Source organism: Piliocolobus tephrosceles, chromosome 7, assembly GCF_002776525.5.
Source record: "Piliocolobus tephrosceles isolate RC106 chromosome 7, ASM277652v3, whole genome shotgun sequence".
NCBI classification, from domain to species: domain Eukaryota; kingdom Metazoa; phylum Chordata; class Mammalia; order Primates; family Cercopithecidae; genus Piliocolobus; species Piliocolobus tephrosceles.
In genome coordinates this window covers 76,524,100-76,550,457 of record NC_045440.1, presented here as the reverse complement: position 1 = coordinate 76,550,457, position 26,358 = coordinate 76,524,100, and the positions used below count along the sequence as shown (strand labels likewise).

General features: G+C 33.8%; 1 protein-coding gene across 3 annotated transcripts in view; it reads right to left on the bottom strand.

Annotated features, from left to right (window-relative positions):
- Positions 1-26,358, bottom strand: part of HNF4G (hepatocyte nuclear factor 4 gamma) — a 167,506-nt gene that overhangs the window by 11,557 nt on the left and 129,591 nt on the right. For 2 of the 3 annotated variants that reach the window (XM_023184069.3, XM_023184070.2), the window contains 4 exons: positions 10,951-11,119; positions 6,840-6,934; positions 3,735-3,841; positions 2,048-2,203 (listed from right to left, as the gene is read on the bottom strand). In XM_023184069.3, coding sequence (XP_023039837.2) covers positions 2,048-2,203; positions 3,735-3,841; positions 6,840-6,934; positions 10,951-11,096 — 504 coding nt within the window. In that variant the 5' untranslated portion in view covers positions 11,097-11,119. Of the gene's footprint in view, positions 1-2,047; positions 2,204-3,734; positions 3,842-6,839; positions 6,935-10,950; positions 11,120-14,853; positions 15,060-26,358 lie in introns of those variants that run through there. The other variant, XM_023184067.3, reaches the window with a different exon arrangement.

Below are 26,358 nucleotides of genomic sequence, written 5' to 3'. Positions count from 1 at the left end.
AGACTATTTTGAGCCCTCTCTAACTCTACAGTAAATTCTAGTGCTGCTTCTTAAAATACAAGCCAAAGTGATCCACTTCTTTTCATCTCCATTGCTACCACCCCAGTCCAGGCTGAAAACTCTTTTAATGATTTCTGATTGTCCCTAGACTAAAATCCAAACTCCTCAAACATGGCCTCGCAGGTGATGGGAAGCGTGACAGTGGGTCAGTGCTTTGCCTCCCAGCCCTCATGTCTCTGACTTCATCTTGCAGCACCGCTTGTTCACATTGCTCCTGCCTGACTCAGAACCTTGGACATGCTGTTCCTGTATCTGAGTGCTTTCTTCTCAGATTCTCCTGTGCTTGGCCCCTTGTCTTTCAGGGTCTCAGGTAATAACTTCTCTGGTCCTCAGTTTAAAGTCTCTCTTCTCATTGTATCCCCATTCTCCAACAACTCATTCTATTCCATTTTATAGCATTTTATAGAGCTTATCTCCACTTGGAATGAACTTTCTCATAATTTTTGCATTTTTAAGTTATCCACCTCTCTCAGAGTGTACATTTATGAGAATAGTGAAGAAATCTGTATTTTTACTGCTACATACCCACAGTTCCTAAAACTGAACAGTAATCTAATAAATATTCATTTGATGAATTTATTGAATGAATTTTACTGATCTAGGATTCAGTTTTAGAAACTGTAAAATGAAGATAATAACACCTGTCACCGAGCTCCTGAGATAATTAAATGAAATTATGTAATTTATAGTGCAACTGAAAGCTAATTTCGCAGTGCCTTATTCATAACAGACATTTACAAATTTGTGGCTAATTAATAAATGTTATACTGTTTTTGTTAAAGAATCAGTTGGCAAATTAAAACTGTTTCTCACTGGTTACTGGATTTTAATTTCCCAATTTTTAAATCATTGTATATATAAGTCAGCAATTTCTAAAGAAGAATGATAATAAAAATATAAAACTGATACATAACGTAACCCTACTTATATTGCTTGGGGTGAGACTGGTAGGTTTTAGCAATTTAGCATTATTCACTCTGGCATAACCTTCTGAGCCATGCTATCTTTATGATATGTCAATATTCGTGACTCATACCAGGAAGGCAGTTACAGAGCCTTTTAAGAATTACTTCAGATTTCACTGTATTTTTTTTTTCCTGTCACCAGGTGAAATGCTCTCTTAAAAATAAATATACACTAGTTACGACACTTATCATTGTTAATTTAATGTGACAGAAAGGGAATTTTTCAAATTATTTTCATCTACAAAAAATTATACCCTACTTAGTAAGAACAACTCAAAATGAATCTGAAACCAAAATACTTATCTTTATAATACAATCAGGAAATTCAAGTTTCTAAGCACTTATTAAAATATTATAATGGACATATGACAAAATATGAAAATATAAGTATTAGTAAAAGATCATTCTATATTTCCTTCTATAATTTTATTTCTCTATAAATTTCTTATCATGCTTCTACAGACATTTTTTTCTTTTTGCCAGACACATAACTTTTATACAATAAATTCTAGGATAAAACTGACAACATGAAAGGTAAAACTTTACGTTAATTGCATGAAGTACCCACCAAGACAGCATCATAACCTGTGTGGTTTCTGTCTAGGAGTGACCTGGTATTTCTGAGGAGGTTTATATAGCACCTTCAGTAAACGCCAATACACAACATCCACCATTTGCTTCACAGACATTCACTCTTCTAATATTTTGTCTCACAACGATAGTTACATGCTATCTGCCTTTCTCCCTCACATAAGCCTTTTAAAATTCCAAAAGGGCAGAGGAGTGTTTTGTTCAGTTCTCGTCCAATCAATATATTTGCTACACCCCTAAAAAGAAGTCACACAGTTGTGCCTCTTGATAGAAAAAGGTGGATGGGTAAGAAAACCCAATCCTTTCTCATAGTTTATCTTTTGTCAAATATAGTAATATAGCATATGCATTACAAATAAAATGGAAAGAACATAAACTTAGCAAAGTTCAAGAAGCATTTTTAAAGGACTTATAAATTTTTAAATGTATACCTGATCATCCAATGGTAATTCACAGAAGGCAGGAATATATTTAGCCCATTCCACCAAGACTAGGAGCTGCTGTTTCATAGATTCGCAGACATCGCCAATACTTGCAATTTTCTTAACATTTATGTCAGTGCTTGACCCAGGGCTTGAGACTGAGATCTAGCATTAAGAAAAACATGATATTATCGTTTAAAATCATAAATGGCCAACATTCCCCTTTTGTTTTTTGACTGTGACAAATAAAGACCATAGAAGTAGGCACTATTGTCGTTACAGTATCTTGACAAATACTAAACATTTTAAATTGAAAAATAAAATACTGATTTAAATTGAAAAATAAAATACCTATCAGTTTACAGTTAATTTAAAACCATTTCATTTATATAGCGCCATCCTCTGGGAGCAGTGTCTTATGTTAGTGGTCAAATCTGTACACTAAGTTTTACCCCAACTTTTGAGAAATTTTACAATCAAAATGGCTATATAAATAGATAGATAGTATCCATATGTAATATGCTTTTTAATTTTATTTTGAATTAAAGGTGATATTTTCTTTAATTTGTGGAAGTTTATGAAGAAAATGTTTTCATAAAGATTACCCAGTTGGGGAGACAAGAAGCAAGAACTGTTTGTCTCGCTGCATTAAAAGGAAGCCCATCAAAATTAAATTAAGAAACCAATGTGTGACTCAGTAATGCTGAAGAGCTTAACATATAATAATACATTTGTAAGATTATGTATAATTTTAGACTATATAAAATATAAGCTAAATAAAGCTTTTCTGCTGAAAGAAAAAAGTCTAAAAGTTTTTATAAACTTATTTTTGAACATGCATGTGAGTGTATCTTTATCTGTATTTGAATATTTTCTCATCGCTCCCCTTTAAGTCATTCTGTAAAAGCTTTATTGCCCATCAAGCAATATTCAAGTAATAATGATAACGGTGATGTTAACCTCATCATATTACCCTTGTGTTATCACAAATGAAAGTAGTTGCATTGACTCATTATAGGACTTGATTAACTACTTGGCAATTTTATAATCTACTTTATAATAGAAAAAAAATTAACATTTCTAATAAGGTCAATGCTAAAATAAATTTGATTTAAGGATTTCTTTATATGGCACTAAATAATTTATTTTTATGTATATAACTAATGACTTATTTTTTTAACTGTAGAACTGTTATTGGATAAATTTAAAATAATAAAGTTTTCTTTCTTCTGTGTTTTCTGAATTCTGATTCTTCATTTAAACGTCTGTTTCCAAAGCAGGTCCCAATAATACAGAAGTCATTTCCAGTGAAAGAAGCTCTGATAACAAATCTCAACCAAACTCCCCAAAAGTCGTGGTAGTGGGTTGCACAGATTCAATCAATAAAATAAAACACCGCCTACAGACCTTTTCGCTATTCATTATTTTGAATCAACCTTATAAGCAAGCTTTTTTTAAAACAATCTTAGACTGAAATTTATTTTATTTTTCCATTTAAAACTAATCTTGTTCAAGAATAGCCAAAATTAAGTCTGCAGTCCCACTCAAACTTTCAAGGTAAAACTCTTAAATGTATGTAAATGTAACTTATTTTAGTAATGAGCACATTTGAATAAACTTATATTATTTTAGCATGATGTCTACATGGACATTGGATTTTATTAATTAGGGTTTGATGCTGGTGTGCCACAGGTACCTGGCGAGACCGAACTTCAGCTTGTGCCAGTGTGTTAATGGAGGGGATGTTGCTGCCATCAAATGCGCTTCTTCTGGTGCTTATTCTATCGCGTTCGTTTTGTACAGCTAGAAGGAAAAAACACAGTATTTACTGAGCACTTCTCTTTAGTGTATGTTAGGATATAGAGTTTGAGGAGTTTTTGTTAAGTGAAAAAATTGAGAAAGGGTCTTTCCAAAAGACAGTGGGAGAAAGATATTTTCATTCTGTACTACTCTCAAAAACAATAATAGTCAGGCTTGTCACTAGAGCTCATAAAACATTGCTGTTTGAGACGTAATGACAGCATGCATGTTAGAAAGTGTTGGCTCAGCCAGTTCTGCCTTGCTATATTTTTAATAGCGTGGTTTTCTATTCTCTGAAAGTTAATAAAACTGTAAGATAACTAGAGGAAGAGCATTGCCTGTAAGATTGACCAGGTCAAAGATAAGAGTATATTCACTATCAGAAAATATGAGTCATAGATTTTGAAACTTCCATTTTCTTTTCTCTATAAAACACTAGCAAAAATGGAAAGTAAACTTATTTTAGTTACAATGACTTTAGGATTACAATATTATGATCTCTTATAAAACACTGTCCATGGGACAGTTTACCAACATTAATAAAGCAAAAGTTGTACCATGGAGCAGTCTCTCCTGAGAAAATTGAGGTTTGAATATCAGCATTTTGGAAAGATGAAGAAATCCTATATATTATACAGGTTTCTAAGAGAGAGCTAGATCTGCTTCTTTACTTCAGAAAAAAAAAAAATAATAATAATAACAATAATAATAATAATAATGTAGTTCCCCAAATCCCTTACTGAAAACTGCATTTTTAAATATAAGGAAGAGTGACAGGGAAAACATTAACTCACATGTTTACCATCTAGAGAATAAAATCACGCCAAGTGTTGCTCAAGCCTGTAATCCTAGCACTTTGGGAGGCCGAGGTAGGCAGATCACAAGGTCAGGAAATCGAGACCATCCTGGCTAACATGATGAAACCCTGTCTCTACTAAAAATACAAAAAATTAGCCGGGTGTGGTGGTGGGTGCCTACAGTCCCAGCTACTCAGGAGGCTGAGGCAGGAGAATGGCGTGAACCTGGGAGGCTGAGCTTGCAGTGAGCCGAGATCGCGCCACTGCACTCCAGCCTGGGAGAGGGAGCGAGACCCTGTCTCCAAAAAAAAAAAAAAAAAAAAAAAAAAAGAGTGAGTTGACTGTAAGTTGAAGTGAATCAGTAATATTTTATTTTAAAATCATACTTACTGGTAGCATGCTCTTTTTGTTTTACAGAAATTGTTATTGATTTTTAACCTAAACTGACTCATTTGGAAATGCATATGCAGCGATAAAATATTAAGATGTTAGCTATGCTTTTATGAATTTCACTTACATGATTATTCTTTAGAAAAATGCTAAAAGATATCATAAACATTTATAATCTTCTCACTGCTATCATTTTTGACATAAAACTATGTTTCTATTTGTTTCCACCTAATCTCGCTACTATGCTGTTAGTGTAAAAAAGACAAATATAGCAACTTTAAAACTCAGAATTACTTTCCAAACGATTTAAGAAAATTAACACATTATTTTATGAACAGAAGATAAAATTTACCTATTTTAAATAATAATTGTATTTCATAAATTGTAAAACTCATGAAGAAAATATAGGATTGTTATTTGCTTACACTTTTGTGGGGATAAACATGGGGTTCAAGTAGAAATAGAGGGAGGCAATTGACCAAGTATGTAATTAATCCCGTAAAGTGTCAAATAGAGCTTCCTATGAAATTAGAAATAAATCACTTTTTAAATGAGAAAGTGCTTCCCCTTTAATTTTGTGAACTTTGTTTTTTGTTGTCTTCAAGATTACCAACCTGAGCAAAACTAGTGGTATTCCTGTATTCTTAAAATATTGAATGATAAAGAAAAAGCTAACTATGTTATAGATGGGTTTGATATATTTTACTCTTCTTTAGTATAGTGATTTCATTTGTTTTTTTAGTTTGTGAAATAGTTGTGAAAAACATCTCTTTGCATATGATAGGCATGACCAAACAGTAAAACTGACAAGTATAGAATTTTGTAGTTGTTACATGCTGTTAAATGTTTACAATGTGTTCAATACATTTGTTTCTAAATTAACCATATTTAGAATGTAGGAGAATAAAATCAGATTACTTAATATATGCAAGATGAAATTAGTACACACTAAAATAGCACATCTAGTCTATTGTCTCGGTCCCTCGATATAATATAAGCTTCCTGAAAGGGAAGATTATTTTGTCTACTATGTTCACTATTGAAGCTTCAGCACCTAGAACAGTGTTTGGAAAATTGCAGTGTTCAATAAGTATTTAGTAAATAAATGAATGCATGAAAAGTAGATGTTCAGTTAATGTTCATTAAAAGAAAAAAGACACTCATTTGTTATTGAGAACAAAAAAAAATACATTTGCGTCAGGCGTGGTGACTCAAGTCTGTAATCACAGCACTTTCAGAGGCTGAACGGAGTGGATTACTTGAGGTCAGGAGTTCAAGACCAGCCTGGCCAACATGGTGAAACTCTGGTTCTACTAAAAATACAAAAATTAGCCAGGCGTGGTGATGCGCACCTGTAGTCCCAGCTACTAGGGAGTCTGAGGCAGGAGTATCACTTGAACCTGGTAGGTTGCAGTGAGCCAGGATCGTGCCACTGTGCTCCAGCCTGGTTGACAGAGCGAGACTCCATCTCAAAAAAAAAAAAAAAAAAAAAAAAAAAAATGAAATCTGTAATTTCAACCCACTAACAGAATACTGGTGTACTATTTAGTCAATAATTTTGTTGCCTTGGACAATATAGTGGTGGAGAGAACGATATCCATAATCAGATAGTCACCAGATAAATACTGGCTACACCACTTAATAGCTGTATGTCCTTAGACTAAGTTCTTTAACTTGAGGAACCATAGATTGCTCCTTATTATAGTGAGGAAAATTAGAACTCATGTAAAAAGGTTATAGTGATCAATGAGAATGTGTGAGTGTGTTTATCACTTTTCATCAATAATGTTAATTATCATCACCATAATTATTACCTTCTTTTTTCATTCCTGCTCTAAAACACTTTCTTAATCGACAGTATCTACATTGATTCCTTTTGTCCTTGTCAACAACACATTGCCGACTGAACCTGTAACATCAAAGATATATTAGTTTGAAAAAAATACACAGAAAACTATAATTTACAAAAAAAAGCAAATAAACAGACAAATGGATTTTAAATATGTGTTGTCACATTTGATTCGATAAAAAGAAGGTATAGGAACAATCAACTATGACCTTTCCAGTCTCACAATCAGCATGTGCATGAAAACACGAGCCTCACCTCTCACTTAGTCTTTATAGTAAAATAAAACTGAATGACTATCTTCATTTTGGCTGCTGTGCGTAACCACTTCTATCATGAGTCATGAAAGCCAAACCTAGTTTTGAATATCTTTGGCATTCAAGTTTTTGTTGCTTATTGCTAAATGATTTCAGTATGAAGGAGGCTATTATCAGAACTTCATGGCCCTGCATTTTCATGCTTTTCTCTTTTTAAATATCCTTCTATTAATTTTAAGTGTACCCCACACCCCACTGAAGTTTACCCTACATGGCAAATTATACATCAAGAGGTAATTGAGGACAACATTGAGAGTATAGTCGGCATCATGGGGTAAGACTTCACATACATTATAATGGCTGCAAATGAAATAAAGAAAAAACAAGTGTTGGTGAGGATGTGGAAAAATTGGAACCCTCATACACTGCTGGTTAAAATGTTAAATGACGCAGCTGCTTTGGAAGAAAGTTTAGCACTGTCTTTAAAAGCTAAACATAGAGTTATACTGTAACCCAGCAATGCCATGCTAGGTCTGTATGCAGAGAAATGAAACGTATGTACACATAAAAACTTGTTCATAAATGTCCACAGCAGCATTATTCATCATCGCCCAGAAGTGGAGAATATACAAGAGCCTATCAACCAATAATAGAAAAACAAAATGTGGCATGCCTGCACAGTGGAATATTATTATTTGTCAGTAAATAGGAATGAAGTACAGATAAATGCTACAACACAGATAAACCTTGGCAGCCTATTCTATTCTAAACAAAAGAAGTAAGACAAAAGAGATCACATATCGTATGATTTTGTTTATACAAAATGTCCTGAAAAGGCAAATTTGTAGAAACAGAAAATAGATTCATAGTTACCTCATATTGTTGGGGAAGGAGTTGGGAGGACATGGGGGAGTAACTCCTAAAGGTTGCTTTATAAAGTGATAAAAAATGGTCAAATTTGACTGTAGTGATCGTTGCACCACTCTGGATAAACTAAAAAACCGACTTGTGTACTTAACCAAACAAACAAACAAATAAAAAGAGCACAGTCTCTGAAATTAAATCTAAGCTTGGTTCCACCGTTGACTCTCAGCAGAACTTGGGGGTGTTAAGTAACTTTAGTTTACAATTGTAAAATAAAGAGAAGGAGTTGCCCAAAAGGCTGTTGTGTGAAAGCACTTCAAATAGTTAGGGGTAAATATTAAGCATACAGTAAACACAAACATTTCTTCAAAATTCTGGCACAAAATTATCCATACATCTGGATATGTACCTGTTTATTTGTAGTTGATGATAAATGATAAGTATAAAGATATGCATTTTGTGAAATGTATTTCTTCTAAAAACTATCAGTGTCCACTTAAAATCGAACGAGAAACGAAGCCTATAACCAAATTGAGCTAGAAGAGAAATGTGCTTTCAGAGTGAGGAACAAAGCATTGCTCATTTGGGAACAAATGGCTGATGAGACTCAGGAGAGAGGACCAGACTGACAAAAATACAAGGAGAATGCATTCAATTAACATTAAATTAATAATAAAAATTGAATAAACATATTATTAAGCACCTACAACATACAAGATCCTGGTGTAAGGATTAAACAGATTAATGCTACTTGTCTCCTCCACTCAAGGAAATTATAATCTAACAGAATATGCATACAAATTGTACATAAGGTGAAAAAAATAACATGAAAAGTGTCGAAACAGCAATTAAAAGTGCTTTTGAAGCAAAGTCCAACCTCAGTGTGATGAAGCAGTTAGAGTAGAAATAGAATTTTGGCATCTAAAGAAATAGATACATTTGAGACCAGCACAACCTGAGCTTCAGAAAGTCTCCATGCCCCTAAACTTGCATCAATATACTAACCATTTTCCAAATGAAAAGTCATCACATTTGCTGAATACTAACATATGTAAAGAAAGCTAAGTTGGCAGTAACATTCCTAATAGGAAGGTGCAGGAGTTAAACTGTATCTGTTGTTAGAATATTTTTTAAACCTCTAAAAGCTGCTCTGAGAGCGTCCCTTTTCCACTCTTCCCATACAGAAAGGACAGAAGTACTGATAGCCTTTGTGATTCTCCGATTCTCAAAAGTTGTTGGATTTAGTTGTTTGGATCACCATTATACACACACACACACACACACACACAGGTATTTCAATTTTAACAGAGCACATGACTCCAGAAGGTATGGCTTACAGGTTATTCTGTATTTGTTTTAGTTTAGAAGCATTCGTACACAAATATTTTTGATGAAGGAAATTGATCTACCTTTTACCTTTAGAGTTTTAATGTAAATAAAAGCAAAACTCATCTAAATACACTTTTTTTGTTTACCTAGAAAGTTTTATTTTTTATTTATTTATTATTTATTTATTTTTATTATACTTTATGTTCTAGGGTACATGTGCACAACGTGCAGGTTTGTTACATATGTATACGTGTGCCATGTTGGTGTGCTGCACATATTTATTCGTCGTTTACATTAGGTATATCTCCTAATGATATCCCTTCCCCCTACCCCCAGCCCACAACAGGCCCTGGTGTGTGATGTTCCCCTTCTTGTGTCCAAGTGATCTCATTGTTCAATTCCCACCTATGAGAGAACACGCGGTGTTTGGTTTTCTGTTCTTGCGATAGTTTGCTGAGAATGATGGTTTCCAGCTGTATCCATGTCCCTATGAAGGACACGAACTCATCCTTTTTTATGGGTGCATAGTATTCCATGGTGTATATAATCTATAAAGTTTTTAAAGTGGGCATTTTGTATTTTCTTAACCTGCTTCAAAGTATCTTGGAAAAATTAAAGAATTATCAGAGAACTAGATATATATTTGGAGAGTTATAGATTAACTTGTGTTGTACCCTAGGAAATCACATGGCAAGACTTTGAGAGGGTTAACCTCTTTCCAAATGTCTGATCTTTTCTTAAAATGACATAATTTTACACATACCTTTTATTGACAGAACAAACATAGTTTTACTTTTTTATTAAATGTAACCATTTCTGTTAATAGCCTATATTCAATCTAAATGTAATCTGCATTAAAGGACAGTCATACATACGAATCAAGAATCAAGATGCAATATGTATACTTAAATCATGTTATGATGTTGACTAGGTGTTCATCTAAAAACAAAAGAAAAATAAAACAAGAAAACAGCCTACTGGAAATGCGTGACAAATATAATATAGTTAAATAAGCTTCTGACAAAACATTTAAATTTAATGACAAAAAGTATGGCATGAGAAATATATTTTAAATTTTAGGACTGAAAATTAAATTTTACTCATTGATATCAACAAACTACCAAAATCATCTTCACTTTTATCATTGTTTTTAGACCTAGGATGTAATGGCACTTAAAAAATCAACATGAAGAAAAATGTTCATATTGAAAAATCTTTTAAATGCAGGTTTTAAAATGTTTAGAGCTATATGAACATGTGATGAAACAATAAAGAAACACAAGGAAAAGATAACATGAAATTACAATAGTAGTTACGTCTAGGAGACAAAGGAGAAAAAGTGCTAGAGGAGGTGTCCCTTAAAGGTTTCAACTATATTGGTCTAAGCTGGGTGGTAGGTAGGTGGATGTTTTATACACCTTCTATAAGTCTAAAATGTTTCATAAAAAGAACCACCTATGTGAATACATCCTGTATACATACCCACACGTTCTGACCTGTACCGCAGTTTAGAGATTGTATTTATAGACTTACAGATACACGAAAATTCTGAATTTTCTTCTCTTACTTTTTCCGTGCCAAACTGAAACACCTGTAAAGATAACTTGACTAAAAGGGCATTTAAAGTACCTGCAAGAATAAACGTGACTCTTACGAATGCTGCGTCTGAAGAAACCCTTGCACCCATCACAGCTCGATGCTCCATAGTGTTTTCCTGTTGCTCTGTCCCCACAGATGGCACACAGACAGTTGACACCGTTGTCTGCGGTGTTCATACTTGTCTCTGGGGCAGAATTATCTGTGAATAACAAAGGAAGATTACAGTTACAGTTAGTACTATTTCCTGATTAAATTGTCCTGCTAATTATTTAGAGGCTCAAACAGTCCGTTCGTTGGCTTCCTGGAGACCCCACACGGGTGCTTTCCTTTTAACCCCCCGCTGGCGGCTTCCCCTCCAACCTCTCCTTTCTTATTTCTGAACATTTAACTTTGGGACACCATAGGGCTTAGTTCTCCAACTCTGCTCTTTCCCAAGGGAGGTTTATCAGTTCCATGACAATAAATATTAGCTGTAGGATGAATAATTCCAATATTTTATCTCTCTAGCCCCGATGTCTCCCATGAGCATCAGCCTGAAATGCCCAAGCACCTGTTGAAGAACTTCATTATGAAATCTAATCAGAATTGTAAATTAACGTATCAAAAACAAAACTCTTTCATTTTTCCGCTAGAATTTGTTCTTCTTTCCTTCAGTCTCCCCTATATCAGTCAATGGTTCCATCCAGTTTCCCAGGGCCAATAATCTGTGAGTCTTTAATGTATTCTCTCCTTTATCTTTTATAACCAATCCCTTGGTAAGTCCATATTTACAATACTTTTTATTTATTTATTTATTTATTTATTTATTTATTTATTTAATTTTTTGAGACTGAGTTTCCCCTGTTGCTCAGACTGGAGTGTAGTGGGGCGATCTCGGCTCACTGCAACCTCTGTCTCCCAGGTTCAAATGATTCCCACGCCTCAGCCTCCCAAGTAGCTGAGATTACAGGCGTGTGCCACCATGCCAGGACAATTTTAGTAGAGATGGTGTTTCATCATATTGGCCAGACTGTTCGTGAATCCCTGCCCTCAAGTGGTCTGCCCACCTCAACCTCCCACAGTGCTGAGATTACAGGTGTGAGCTACCGCGCCCGGCCTGAAATACATATTTAATCCACAACTTTTCACCACGGACATCCTTATTCAATCAACCATCATCTTTCCTTCAGATTATGGCAACAGTCCGCTATCTAAATTCTTTCCTTCCATTCTTGCTGCCCTACTGTTTGTTACCCCAAAGCCACCTAAGTGATATTGCTATAAGTAATTCATATAATGTCACCCTCTGCATCCAACCCTGTTGTAACTAGATACAGAATAAAGTCTAGGCATCTTCCCACAGCCTGTAAACCCTGCATGTCAAACTCCCCTACAACTCCCCCAAATCTCTGATCCCAGTATCTGGTACCACTTTTCATCCAGTTCACTATTCTCCAGCAATATCTTCTTGTTTGTTTGTTCCCCCCCCCCCCCCCCAATCATTGAAGGCTACTCTCATCTCAGAACTTGTTCACCTGCTCTTCTTTCTGTCTGGAAGGAAAGTTCTTCCCTAAACCTTTCTTTGAGCTAGCTACAAGGTTTCTGTTAAAGTTTCACATTTTGTGTGAAACCTTCTCTGGACACACATTTAAAAATGTCACCTCCCATCTGTCCTTCAAGTAGAATCTAGACCCCTGCTTATTTTAAGTATTATTATTATTTTTTGAGTCAGGGTCTTGCTTTGTCACCCAGGCTGGAGTGCAGTGGTGAAATCCTAGCTCACTGCAGCCTGGACTTCCTGAGTTCAAGCAATCCTCCCACCTCAGCCTCCAGAGTAGTTGGGGCTACAGGAGTACACCACCACATCCAGCTAGTTTTTAATTTTTTTATTGTAGAGACAAGGTCTCACTATGTTGCCCAGGTTGGTCTTAAACTCTTGGGCTGAAGTGATCCTCCTGCCTCAGCCTACCAAATTCCTGGGGCTACAGGTATAAGCCACCACACCTGGCCTTAGTTTTTTTAAATGGCCTTAGTTTTTTATATAATTTTATTGGTGAAAAGTATATTCTGCATTGGTCTGCTCATTTATTACCCATCTTTACACACAGAGTATAAGCCCCATGATGGTAGAGAATTTATCTGTCTTATTTAGTCCTCTGTTTTCCAGTATTTAGGATTATGCCTAGGATATAGTGGGTCATCTAATACACAATTCTGAAGGAAGAATTATTTTTAAAATGTAGATATTTATAATAAAATAAATATTTCTTAAATGAGTTAATATTGTGGATTACATCTCTAAAAATCAATATGCATTCAAAAGATATTAAATATGTAATATAGTAAAACTTTATTATAAAATTTTATATTGACAACTGATTATTGTATATCTAACAAAAGGATAAAACTAAAGGGTGTCATGTCCTGATTACATTTTGTAACTTACATGTGTTCTACTTACTAATATTTCAGTGGAGACAAATACTGTCATATATAATTTCATGAAGTAGAAAAAAAATTTTAATGAGAATATGCTTAGGGTTAGTCATGTGACATTATAACATTAAAATGCTAAACATTTTCCTTTTGGTAACATTAACAAAACAGATACTAACAAAATGAAAGTTAGAACTGTTTGGAATTTATTGTATTCTGAGAGACTATATAGAAATATGAAAAGTTCCACTCTTGTTTCAAGTTTAGTGTCATACTTACATGTTGCTGACAATCTTATTACAAACAAGTTACACCACACTTTGGATATAGCCATACGAATTCGTTATTTCAGTATATTCGTTAAACATAGTAAATAAGTGTTATGATTATGGTAAATATGTCCCTACCATTTCTTAATCATGAGTGTTTTTTTAAAGTCATCATTCTGACGAAATACTCTATGAAATATCTCTAATCAAGTCTAAATATAAAGACACAAAACAGTGACTTCCTGAAAGTTGTACTACAGGTTTATTTTAACTATATTTGAGCTAAATTTTCGGAATTCACCTTTTGACTATTTTTTAAAATCCCCATTAATATGGAACTGCTTATTAAAAATAGAACCAGAACACCAGTCATACAAATTATACAATACAGTAGAATAGTAAGATATCCTCAGTACAAAATATATTCTCAATCTTGCATTAAACACACACACACACACACATTTTCCAAAGTATACATAATTACTTGATCTTAGGAGTTCTAACAGTGATAATATATCTTAAACAAGATTTTTTTACTAGGTATTAAGTCTAAATTCAAAGTCAGTAGTAAACTGTATTACATAAAGACACAAACCCTAAACAACTCATGTCTTATTTAAAGTTAAAATATTACAGTAATTAAATACCAACAGCTTTGTGTGGCTAAACATTAGCCTGTCAAGTGAGGTTATAATACAAGCCTTATTCCCTTTCATATTTGCATTCAATGCAAAAACCTGATAGTAATTTTAAATGCAGTTTCTCATCAGTACCAATTGAGAACTGGAAATATAATGAAAAGAGCAGACAATCAGTGAAACTCCCTAATGTTCTACGGAAACTTTGTTCCACAAGTCATTTTATATATTGCATAGAAAATATACTTTCACAGCCAATCTGCCAATATTACTTATACTATGATTTACAGCAAATAAAATAACAGCTAAAACTAATCTTTTTACCTCTCTAACTGACCCCTGACAGAATTCTGACATTACTTTATTACATAAAACCGGGCTTTCTTACCTCTAACACAAAATAGCCACAGCATTATTAACTTAAATTTTGTAATGAAGTGCAAAAGCTCAGATTTGTGGCCTTAAAAGCAAGCCCTAAACTCTCCAGCAAAAAAAAAAAAACAAAAACAAAAACAAAAAAAAAAACATTGAGCCACCACTTTTGGAAGCTCAGTCTACCTTCTCCAATTATACTTACTTTTCTTTACATCTATAAACAGATGATAACTTACCATTTGAATTATATAGAATCTGCATAGTTTCAAACTCCAAAGTTGTATAAGTTGGGTCCAGAACTTCACTGTAATTTGCCATGTCCATGTCCAGTATTGGTTCTGATACCCTCATCATTGATTTAGAAACGCATATAGAAGTGGCACCACAAGCCCAGAGTGTGTGATGAGTGTTTTGATGTGTTTTGCTTTCAGTCTGTGAGTGATAATCCAAAGTTAACTGTAACTGAGTGACTTAAGAGCTGCAGTGGGAGGGGCTGTAAAACTGTAACCTTCTTCGGCAGGCCATATTCTGCTTATTTCTTCTTTTATGGCATACGAAAGCAATTCCTTGTGATAATCTTGGAATGCTTCATGGTATAGCCTTATCTGAAGTGCTTAGTGGACTAACATGATTTCCTAAATTGACTTCCAGCAGACAATAAATGAGATCATTAAGAGAAGGATTAAAAATAGAAAAGAAAATCTCATAGGTTTTAAACTGTAATAATAATGTGAGGTATCCCATTTAAGGTGTTGAAATCACATACCTCTCATATTCTGAAAAGTGGGACTGACTTTACTGTTGTAAATTTGGTAAATCAAGTCTGTAAGTTAACATTTCACATAAACACTTTACAATTTCAAGTTTTCTTTTTTCTTTTTTTTTTTTTTTTTTGAGACGGAGTCTCGCTCTGTCGCCCAGGCTGGAGTGCAGTGGCGCCATCTCGGCTCACTGCAAGCTCCGCCTCCCGGGTTCACGTCATTCTCCTGCCTCAGCCTCCCGAGTAGCTGGGACTACAGGCGCCTGCCACCTCGCCCGGCTAGTTTTTTGTATTTTTTAGTAGAGACGGGGTTTCACCATGTTAGCCAGGATGGTCTTGATCTCCTGACCTCGTGATCCGCCCGTCTCGGCCTCCCAAAGTGCTGGGATTACAGGCTTGAGCCACCGCGCCCGGCCTTCAAGTTTTCTTAAATGTGCAATAAAGCTACCTTTATTTTGGAGTAAAGCAAATTTTGTAATTTGAAATGTGGGGAGTTACCACATACCCTGAGAGCTCCCTAGGCATAACCCTAAAATAGCCTTTAATTATATTCTCTTTAATTATCTATTTATGGGCCTGTGTCCCAACTATGTCAGTAAACTTCCCAAGGGCAGAACCAGTACAGCTGCTAGTACATGGGAGGCATTTAAAACATTGTTACATGTATAATGTTTCATTTGTTTTGAATTTTGATGTCATTAAACTGAAATAAAATTATCCCTAACGTGTAGATCCACATATTCCTATCATCAACCCTCATCTATATAGCATAGTATATCTTCTGTGTGTATATTTGACAAGGAACTTCTAGGGTGTAGGGAATATTTAGACAATAGTACTCAATCAATATATTTTACTTCTGAGAATATGTTTATTGATTCTATTTTCCAAGAAAGAATTCGAGCCCCATTTACATTATAAATTCAGAATGTCCTTTTCCACATTTGTTAAAGATTGCAGCAAAGTAATATTTCTTAACCAATTTCTTAACACCATAAACCTTAACAATACTCTGTCTTAGAAACTACTGTACTTTTCACCTGGGAAGGCTGGCCTCTTAAAGACTTTAAACCATGTGACAAACTGTAAAAAAATAGCTTAGAGTCAATTTAGCAGCCAGATTCACTAAATCAAACAGTGATGATTGGAATAGTCCTCTTGCCCTCATATTCTGTATACTCTTCATTGTGAGGAATATCTTGAAATAAACTTTCTTTTTTGACTGACTTTCTTTAATGAAGACTAGACATAGGTTATTCAGTTTTTAGAGAAGTAGACAGAAGTGGTTTTTATTCTATGAATTTTATTTGAGTGAAGTTGTCCTTATTTTAAATGAGTTAACAAACATTTGTTTTCTATAGGAACCAAAGGGATGAATTGCGTAGAGCCTACAAACTTTCTAATCTATGAAATAATTAACCAATACAGAGGGTTGTCACTGATGGGAGTGTCCCAACAGAAGAAAAAAGAAAAAAGAAAAAGACAGGAAAAGTTCATTTATACATCTGGAAAACACTAAAAGAAATGTGGCTGTAGCTCAGGAGAACAATGCTGTCATAGTTTCATCCTTTTACCCTAGTCTGTTCCCGCGGCTGACAGTAGCAGACCCAGGCACCCAGGCATTCGACTCTAAGGTGAAAGGGGCTACGGATGGATCTCAGCACAGATCTTCAAGTAGCAATTAGCAACTAATCAGAGCTGGCATTCAAGAAGAAACCTGTGCCCCATCCTTCTTAGTTTATGTTATTTTCTTCATTTCGTAGAGTAAGAACTCAAAAATTTCCGGAAGATATGGTAGATTTGAATAGCAAGCTTATCTCCTCAAATGGGTAGTCTTTGTAATGATATTCAGATGTAGAAACAACCATGGAATTCAGCCAGCCTCAGCCTAACAAAACAAGGGGTTTCTTTAGCTTTTCTCTGAAGGAGAGTACAAAGTACAGTGGAAGCCCTCTTTTCTTAAATTCTAGGACTCATAATTTACCCAACTGATTAAGCAAATAAAAGAACTAAAACAAAAAGTCATAAAAAGGTATATCCTTACTTGATCTTATTTTACATAGGGGGATATGGATGCTACCGTTTGTAAAACCAAGACCTTTTTATTAAGTAAGAATGCACTGATTGGGGTTCTTTACTAAATTTTTTGTTCATAAGTCTCACACATTGCCTTTGATTTCTAGTTTTTTAAATTTTTTAGTGGAGAAAAAAGTTAAAGCCACTCACAAGGAAATCCAAAGCAAAAATTCTAGAAGCCTTCTAGAATTTTAGTTTTTCAAAATATTGTCTATAATTTAGTCAATTTGCTTTTATCTACTTCCATGGTATTTCCCTTGGTTTTTATAGTGGAGAAAAAAAAAAAAGTCTTTTAGCCAGGCACAGTGGCTCACGCCTATAATCCCAACACTTTGGGAGGCCAAAGCGGGTAGATTACTTGAGCCCAGGAGTTTGAGACCAGCCTTGGCAACATGGCAAAACCCTATCTCTACTAAAAATACAAAAAAACTAGACGGGCATGGTGGCGTGTGCCTATAATCCCAGTTACTAGGGAAGCTGGGGTAGGAGAATCTTTTGAACCTGGGAGGTGGAGGTTGCAGTGAGCCAAGATCATGCCACTGCACTCCAGCCAGGGTGACAAAGTGAGACTTTGTTTCAAAAAGATAAAATAAAAGCCTTTTAATGCTCATGTTGCATTAGATTGCACAATTTTTAACGAAATTGTGAAATGAAATAACAAGAACAAATGGCAATCATACACTAGGTAACAAATCCAAATGACTCTTGATAAGTGTGTAAAGTTGGTAAGATGTGCCTACCCTGAAAACTAATTAGTATGATTTACAAAGGACATTGAGAACTTGAGTTAATCCCAGGTTTTGGCTACATGGAGATTAGAGGCTGTCTTATATTGATTTTAACTTGAGATCACTTGTATTTATAAATTAACTTATATTCCTCTTTATAACCAATCTTCCTCTCTACTTCTAAAACTGGTTCAGCTACATTCAGAATATTTTTATTTATTTAAAGAGGAGAAGGGGAGAATGAAGAAGGAGAATGAGAAAGAAAAAAGTCACAGAGAAACAATTTAAGTTACAGTTAATTTTAGGTTTTCAGTTATGCATCATAATCAAAACACACAGCATACTCTTAATACTGATTCTTTGTGTTTCCCATTCATTTGTGATTGTGGTGTTTTCATTACTCAATAAACATGTCTGTGGAACAATTGAACAAAATGAAATTATTAAATTAAGTTGCATAAACCTTAGATACCCGAAACAGTTATGGTGAATATATAACTGTTCACATTAAAATTCAGTCATTTTCAGCAAAAGAACTGATGAATATTATCCAAGCAGCATTTCATGATGGCTTCATCAAGTATTTTACACGGGTAAGTTCATTAAGGGTACATTAGATTAAGAGCTTAAGTAGTTAAAAATAAAACTGTATTAATTGTATGCCTAAGTGATAGTAGAAGAAAATTATCCTTAAATAACTAAGGCCTATGTTATTAAACCCTACATTCAACAGAAATTTATGAGTGCTTTTAAGTTTACTTCTAAAGGTTAAATTGGGAAACACATCATTTATACGTAGTAATACATAAAACAGTAATTTATAATAAATAGCACACATTTTCTAAAGTTATATAAATTTAATCTATATCAAAAAATATAAATCTATGATAAACTATGAACTACTGAAAATTTCTCTTAACATTGCTTTCCAGTATCTGTTCTCTAAACTGAGCAAAACATTACTTTTACTTAGTGAAATCTCGTATTTTGTAGGCTAAAATGCGCCATCATAGCTCTAGTCAGGTCAAACACTCCAAAGAGAATGACAACAGTATTTGTAGATAAAAGGTTAATTTTAAATAGCACAACTAATGATCTTGAAAAGTGCTTCTTTCAAGCAATAGTTCTCTAAAATGGCATGTGAAATATTTAAATTTCTTTAAAGCAACATAACAAGCAGTGAAAACAGCATAGTATTTAAAGAAGACAACTCAATTCACTATTGATTCTTCAAGATAATAGCAGAAACATTTCTATCTTATCTGGAAGACGATTAAGCCATTTAAATTGCTCCATAACTTATATTTGATTTAATCATTCTTTCACCACGTGATAGAAAGCAAGCTAATAAGATGAAGGTTATTTTCATAAAATCAGTTTCATAAAAATAATTTCGAATGCTAATACCAGTATAGAAACATTTTATTGTAAAATAGAGTTAACAAAATGTGTCTTTTAAACTTATTTCTTTGAGATTTTTTCACTAGCAAAAGCACTACATATCAATCTCCAAAGCACATCTATAGTTCTTGTTGTTTTCATATTCTACTTTTCAAGCATGAAGATTACACAAATGTGATCACTAAAAGCAAAATGAAGAAAAATAACAAATTTAAATCAACCAGTGTGTTTTTCAGAGTAAGCAGGAAACCATTAAGTGAAGAACTCTACCCAACAAAAATGACTTTAATTCAAAGCAAAGCCACTTTTTGTTTCTCAAAAAGGATCTCAATTAAAAAAAAAAAAAATCATCATATTTCCTTGCTGCCACTGTCCTAATCTAACCATTCTTCCGCATTCAAAATAGATATCTTGTATTTTCTTCTTCCTAATTTTGATGGGAGAAAATAAGTAAATTTACAATTACAACAAAGACGGGTATTTTAATATTTAAGGCAAGTCACTACTATTTACATACAAATAAATTTGAAATTGTCTCATGATGGGATTCTATTTCCAAAGAGCTTTATAAATTTTTTTCCTAAAGGCCAGATTATGTGTACTTTTTAGATAAATAAAAATTATTTTTTATCTTTTTCCTTTGTTGTTCAGTTTAGACCTATGCAATCGCATTAACTTATTAACACATTTAAACCGAAGCTGTTATAACAGCAAAAATTCTAATTTTGATATTATTTTTGAAACATGTTCCTGTCTTTGATTTGTTGAAATTTTTTTTTAATTTAAACTGAATTTCTATAGCTTTGCTTACATGGTTTTATAATAATAATATAGCTTTGCTTATAGTTTTATATATAATAAAATTCTATAGCTCATTTCTCAATTCACATTCATTTTCAATTCACAAAATGTAGTCCAAAGAACCAATTTTAAATCTTTATTACATCATTACTAAAAAATGCCATTTGATAGTAAAATCTAAAGAAAGTTGACAGAGATACATAAGCACATTGTGAAATAGCTGAATTTGTTTAGAAAGATCCTACTATATTCTTTCTAGTATTTACGGTTTTCCTGAACTATTTATATTTATTTTATTTGCACATTAATACACTATGTTATTTAAAACTAGTTATACAAATAAATGTAAAATCCAAAACTGAGGAAGAGTAAAAACTATCATTATTAAATCAGTTACTGCTAGGATAGACAAAATGAAGTTTGCACAGCTCACAGCTAAGTGTAACTAAGAAAATACTCTGAGTAACAAAAGCTTAGAGGTGATATAAGAAATCTGCATATATTAAACCTACCTTCAAGGTCAACTGCCTTGTGATTCAAAGCAGACTCTCCTTTTCAGAAGATAAGGAGCTGATTAGCACTAAATTATTAACTGGAATATAGATTATACAGGTAAGGAAACTGAAGTATGGATATAAGGAACATGTTAGGATTTGCCAGTCACTATTTCTGCATTTCCTTTTTACAGTGGGTATTATCATTGTTGCTACTGCAAACTCAGCGAAGCTAGTCAGAATATTTAAGATTGTAGTGGCATTTTGAAACCAAAGTTGCTACATTATGTAAAATGACGGGAAGGAAGTTATCAGTTTGGGCCAGAACCTATTGCAAATATGTTCTGAAGTGGTATAACGTTTAAGAAAAATAGCAGCAGTTTCACTATGCTGAGTGCAATTTAGACTTCAACATTTTAATGAACTTTAATGTACTATAATGAACATACACTTTAGCATCTGGAAGCCAGATAAATAAATAAATAAGTATATAAATAAGAGTTACTTTTTCCATATAAAATATAATAATAGATTGCATGTTCAGTCAAGTAGTCAAGAACTGCTCAAAATTCCTCTTTAAAGCTTTCTTAGATACATATGGAGAACAATATTTTAATGTGATATTTGATTGGGATAAAAGTAAACAATATTTGCATCTCCATTTAATAGAGGTAGGTATATAACTGGCTCAACTGAAATGTTGAATATTTCACCTCCTTTTTGATAAATGTGTTTTTAGAAAAATAGTGTTGGTTGGTTTCTCAAAAATGCCATAAGGAACTTTTGTTTTTTGGTTCAAGGATATACGACATAATTAGAATAATATTAATAGTAAACATACGAATATAATATGAACTAAACATAATAGGTAAAGTGGTGGCTTTTGTAACACAATCTACACAATCTATTATCACTCTCAAGTAAGAAACCTGAAATTGCTTAATGCCAACTTGTATATTAGGCCAATGATTCAAAAATTCTGGTGCACATTACAATTATCTGGAGAACTTTTGGAGGCCCCCAAGGTTCAAGTTGCATCAGGCATGAATTAAATCAGAAAGTCTGGAGGTAGAAGCTGGTATCAGTGCTTTAAAAGCTCTTTAGGTGATTCCAATGTGCAGCAAAATCTGAGAACCACTGTTTTAAGACGCAAGTTCTATGAAGGCAAAGACCTTCTATTTTCTATTTACTATTATGTCTGCAGTGCCTAGAACACTGTATGTCATACAGGAAATGCTCCACAAATACTTATTGAAAGTGTGAATAAAATACATATGCAAATAATAAACTTTGAAGTGTATAGCATTTACACTGAGGATATGAGTACATTTTATGTGTCAAATGCTTTTCTAGTGACTGGATATTTCTACATGAAAAAATAGAGAAAATCCTTGTCCTCATGGAGCTTATAATCAAGTAATCATGATAAAATAATGATCATGATGATAATGATGATGATTTATATCTGTATAAAGAGACAAATAGCTGAACCATTATTTTTCTACAAGATCCATGAAGCTGGATTGAGAAATAGAGTTAATATCCTATACATTTAGACTTCTGCAACAGAACAAATTCATTGGTTTACAGCTAGATAGAGATGCAACACTGATACTGTCTGACTCTTGAATGCCTGTCTTAATTTGCACGGTAGTTTAGTCATGGGTATTTCAGTGGGAAGTTCCAAAATACACATGTAGGATTACTAGCCTGGGGCTAGTTTAAATAGGAAGAAAAACTTATTCCATTTTTAATGCAGTCTCCTGTATATGATTGCATATCTACCTCATGATACCAATGCTGACTTTCCAGAGCACAAAGAACATTTTTCTTTTGCCCCATTCACTTCCACTCCAGGCTTAAATATAAGAGGTAATGTTTGGGGAGCATGATTCAATGTGGTATAAAAAACAAGCACTGGAATAGAAGGTGCCCACATAAATATAATTTTTAAAATATACCAAAACTCAACATTGAACATGGTTCTAAATGGTGACATATTAAGATCATTTCCCTTAGTCTAGAAATACTACAAAAGTATGCACTCTTACCAGTACTAATCACTATTATTTTTTATGTTCTAGCATTTACAATAGGGAAAGAAAAAAATAATGGTATAAATCTTGGAAAATGATATGAAAATAACATTTTAGAAAATAACCAACCAGAAATGAAAACAATAATTAAGATTCAATTTCTTATATGTAACATCTAGTATATAAAAATAACTCTTCTCTCAAAATAACATACACAGTTCCAAGTACAAAGACAGCTACAGGAGGAATTTATTTATTTATTTTTGATGAGGTAGAGGGGTTTTAGATGTTATGACTTCAAACTCATGTTAAAGAATAAAATTTTAAAAATAGCCAAAAGTTATAAATGAAAGAATAGTGAAGATGATCTTATCTGATATGCAAACATAGTATAAAGCCATTATAATAAAAACAGAATAGTTGTGTTTAAGAATAAATAGAACAGGAGATAAAAGAGAAATTCCAATTTATTTGGTGTATATGGCAAATTAATACAGTTGTCTTTTAGAATCCATATGGGGCAGTTTCAGTAACCCTGTGGATACCAAAATCCTCAGATGCTCATTTTGTATAAAATAGCATAGTATTTGCATATAATCTATGCACATCCTTTTGTATACTTTAAATTATCTTTAGATTACTTATAATACCTAATACAATGCAGATGCTACATAGTCATCATAATTGTTTATTTGTATTATTTTATTATTTTTTATTTATTCATTTTTGAAAATATCTTCAGTCTGTGATTGATGAAATCTGTGATTATGAAACCCATAGATATGAAGGGCTGATTATGTAATATAAAAGTGTTTAAGTTCAGTGTGAAAAAGGGATATTTCATCCAAATAATTATTTCAATATTTTATTATCCTAGATAAAGGTAAGTTGAACTCACACCACACCACATAGAAAAATACATGTCATGCATATTTAAATAAAAATGACAAGGCATAACAATATAAAATTGAGCAGAAAGTACCTTTCTTTAGCAGGTAAATAATATCTTAGTGGAAAGATAAGATATCAAAGTCCTTTAACCTCTATCTTTTGTAAATGTAATTTTTATCAATTCTAACCTGTTGTATTGAAATGATAAATTTGACTGTTGATATTTGGAATAGAGTTTTACCATATGTCTAGGAGTGCATTTTTTAATTTTATTTTTTCATAATCCTTCATGCAACTTATGAGCTCTTTCTATCTGTACTTAACATTTCTTCATTAAGAGAGAATTCTTCCATTACATTTTTACAGTTTGTTCTTTCTTTATTCTTTTATTACAAAATTTTTCATTATTCAAGTATTATATTTCTCTAGAATTTCTATCTCAAAGGGTTCTTTTAAGGATTAACTAAGTTAGAAACAAAAAGTACATTGAGGCCAAGCATGGTGGCTCACACCTGTAATCCCAGCACTTTGGGAGGCCAAGGCGGATGGATCACCTGAGGTCAGCAATTCGAGACAAGCCTGGCCAACATGGTGAAACCCTGTATCTACTGAAAAATACCAAAATTAGCTGGATGTGGTGGTGCATGGCCATAGTCCCAGCTACTGGGGAGGCTGAGGTGGGAGAATCACTTGAACCCAGGAGGCAGAGGTTGCAGTGAGCCTAGATCGCACAATTGCAGTCCAGCCTGGGCGATACAGTGAGCTCCTGTCTCAAAAAAGAAAAAGCACATTGAACATTGAACAATGCCCGCCAGTCTTCTGTCTTGTATGCTTTCCATTATGATTACCATCTCTTTAGCTTTGCTCTTGTTCAAATATGTATTCTAGTGCACCTTCTGGACCACTAATTTAGATCTCCATAGGGACCATATTCTCACTGAATCCTTCTACATTTCTGAACTCAAAATCATACATTTTAGTCTTAGAAAATGATTTAAACCTAAAGTTAGTAAAGATTAAATAATAATCTTTATTATTTTTATTCTAATTGTCATCAACCAGCTGCAGAAATTCTGCCTAAATGTCAGTTTGGTACCCGAGTGTCCTACTTACATTTCTTTTCTCTGGCTGCTGGGTTTCCTAGGTATTATTATTATCATTATTATTATTATTAATTATTACTGGTGGATCTTTTCACCTTCATATCCAGATCTGTCTGCCTGAGTATAATAAATAAAGGACTCACACAGCAGTGTAAAGCACAGTAACCTTGTGGGTAGGTGCTAGAACAGCTAAAAAATTGCCAGTTCTGTTGCAAGGTGACAAGTAGAACCTCTCTGCTTGTGAGGCCTTCAGCTACAAAGTCTGGTGCCCTGAGGATCAAGGATAGGGGAACTCAGCTTAATATCACAGCTCTGCTATTTTCCCAGAGGCCTAGAACACCAGCAGCTCTCCAGATATAATGTATTTAGACTGGCACAATCTATCCTTGAGGTGAGTGGGACAGGTCCAGATATCTTGGTTGGAATTCTGATTCTTGCTCTAGGACCCTGTGGCACAGGTCCCCAGGTTCACATCTAGAGCAGGGAACAGTAGTCTCTGCACGCGCATTCTGTTCTGCTTTGTTATTACCCTCCTGGCCTGACTGCCACGTGATTTTGGTAGCTTCTCTTCTTAAGAAAGGTAGATGGTGATTGGATGTAAGTTTGGAGGAGAGGACAACAAAATTAAGTGTTTAAAAATTAAATATTTTTTAAAAATTAAAAATAAGATAAATGTTGTGATGAGAAAGGTGATTCAAACTCAGAATCTTAAAAAATACAACAAGAGTCCTGAGTAGGCCTAAATAATTCAAGTAGAAATTAGTGAAAGGAAATTCACATCTAATTTAAGGTGAATCTTCCCCATAGTTCTCTTTCACAGAACGCTTTTCTGTTTCTTTGTGGTTCATTTGGTAGTTATGTAATTAATTTCATTTACATGATCATTGTCCATTGCCTATATTAAAATAATAGGATAAAAAAGTGTCACTTATCCCCACTATGGTAGAAAATGGTCCCCTACCTTCACCCTTTGTCTCCTAGGCTTATATTTTTGAGAGAGTGGCATTTCTAGACAGTCAAAGAATAAAGATACATCCCATTTTTTGTCTACAGCTAAGATGATATGGTTTGGCTTTGTGTCTCCACCCCAATCTCATCTCGAATTGTAATACCCATGTGTCAAGGGAGGGACCTAGTGGGGAGGGGACTGGGTCATGAGGGTGGTTTCTCCCATGCTGTTCTCATGATAGTGAGGGAGTTCTCACGAGATCTGAGGTTTTTAAAGTGCCAGTTTCCCCTCTTTCTCTCCTGCTGCCATGCAGGAGGTGTCCTGCTTCACCTTCTGCCATGATTGTAAGTTTCCTGAGGCCTCCCCAGTCATGCAGAACTGTGTCTATTAAACCTCTTTTGATCAGAATTACCCAGTCTCAGGTAGTATCTTTATAGCAGCATGAGAACAGACTAATACATACGAAAAGCATGAAAAAAGTAGAAGAAGTTTAGGCTTTTCA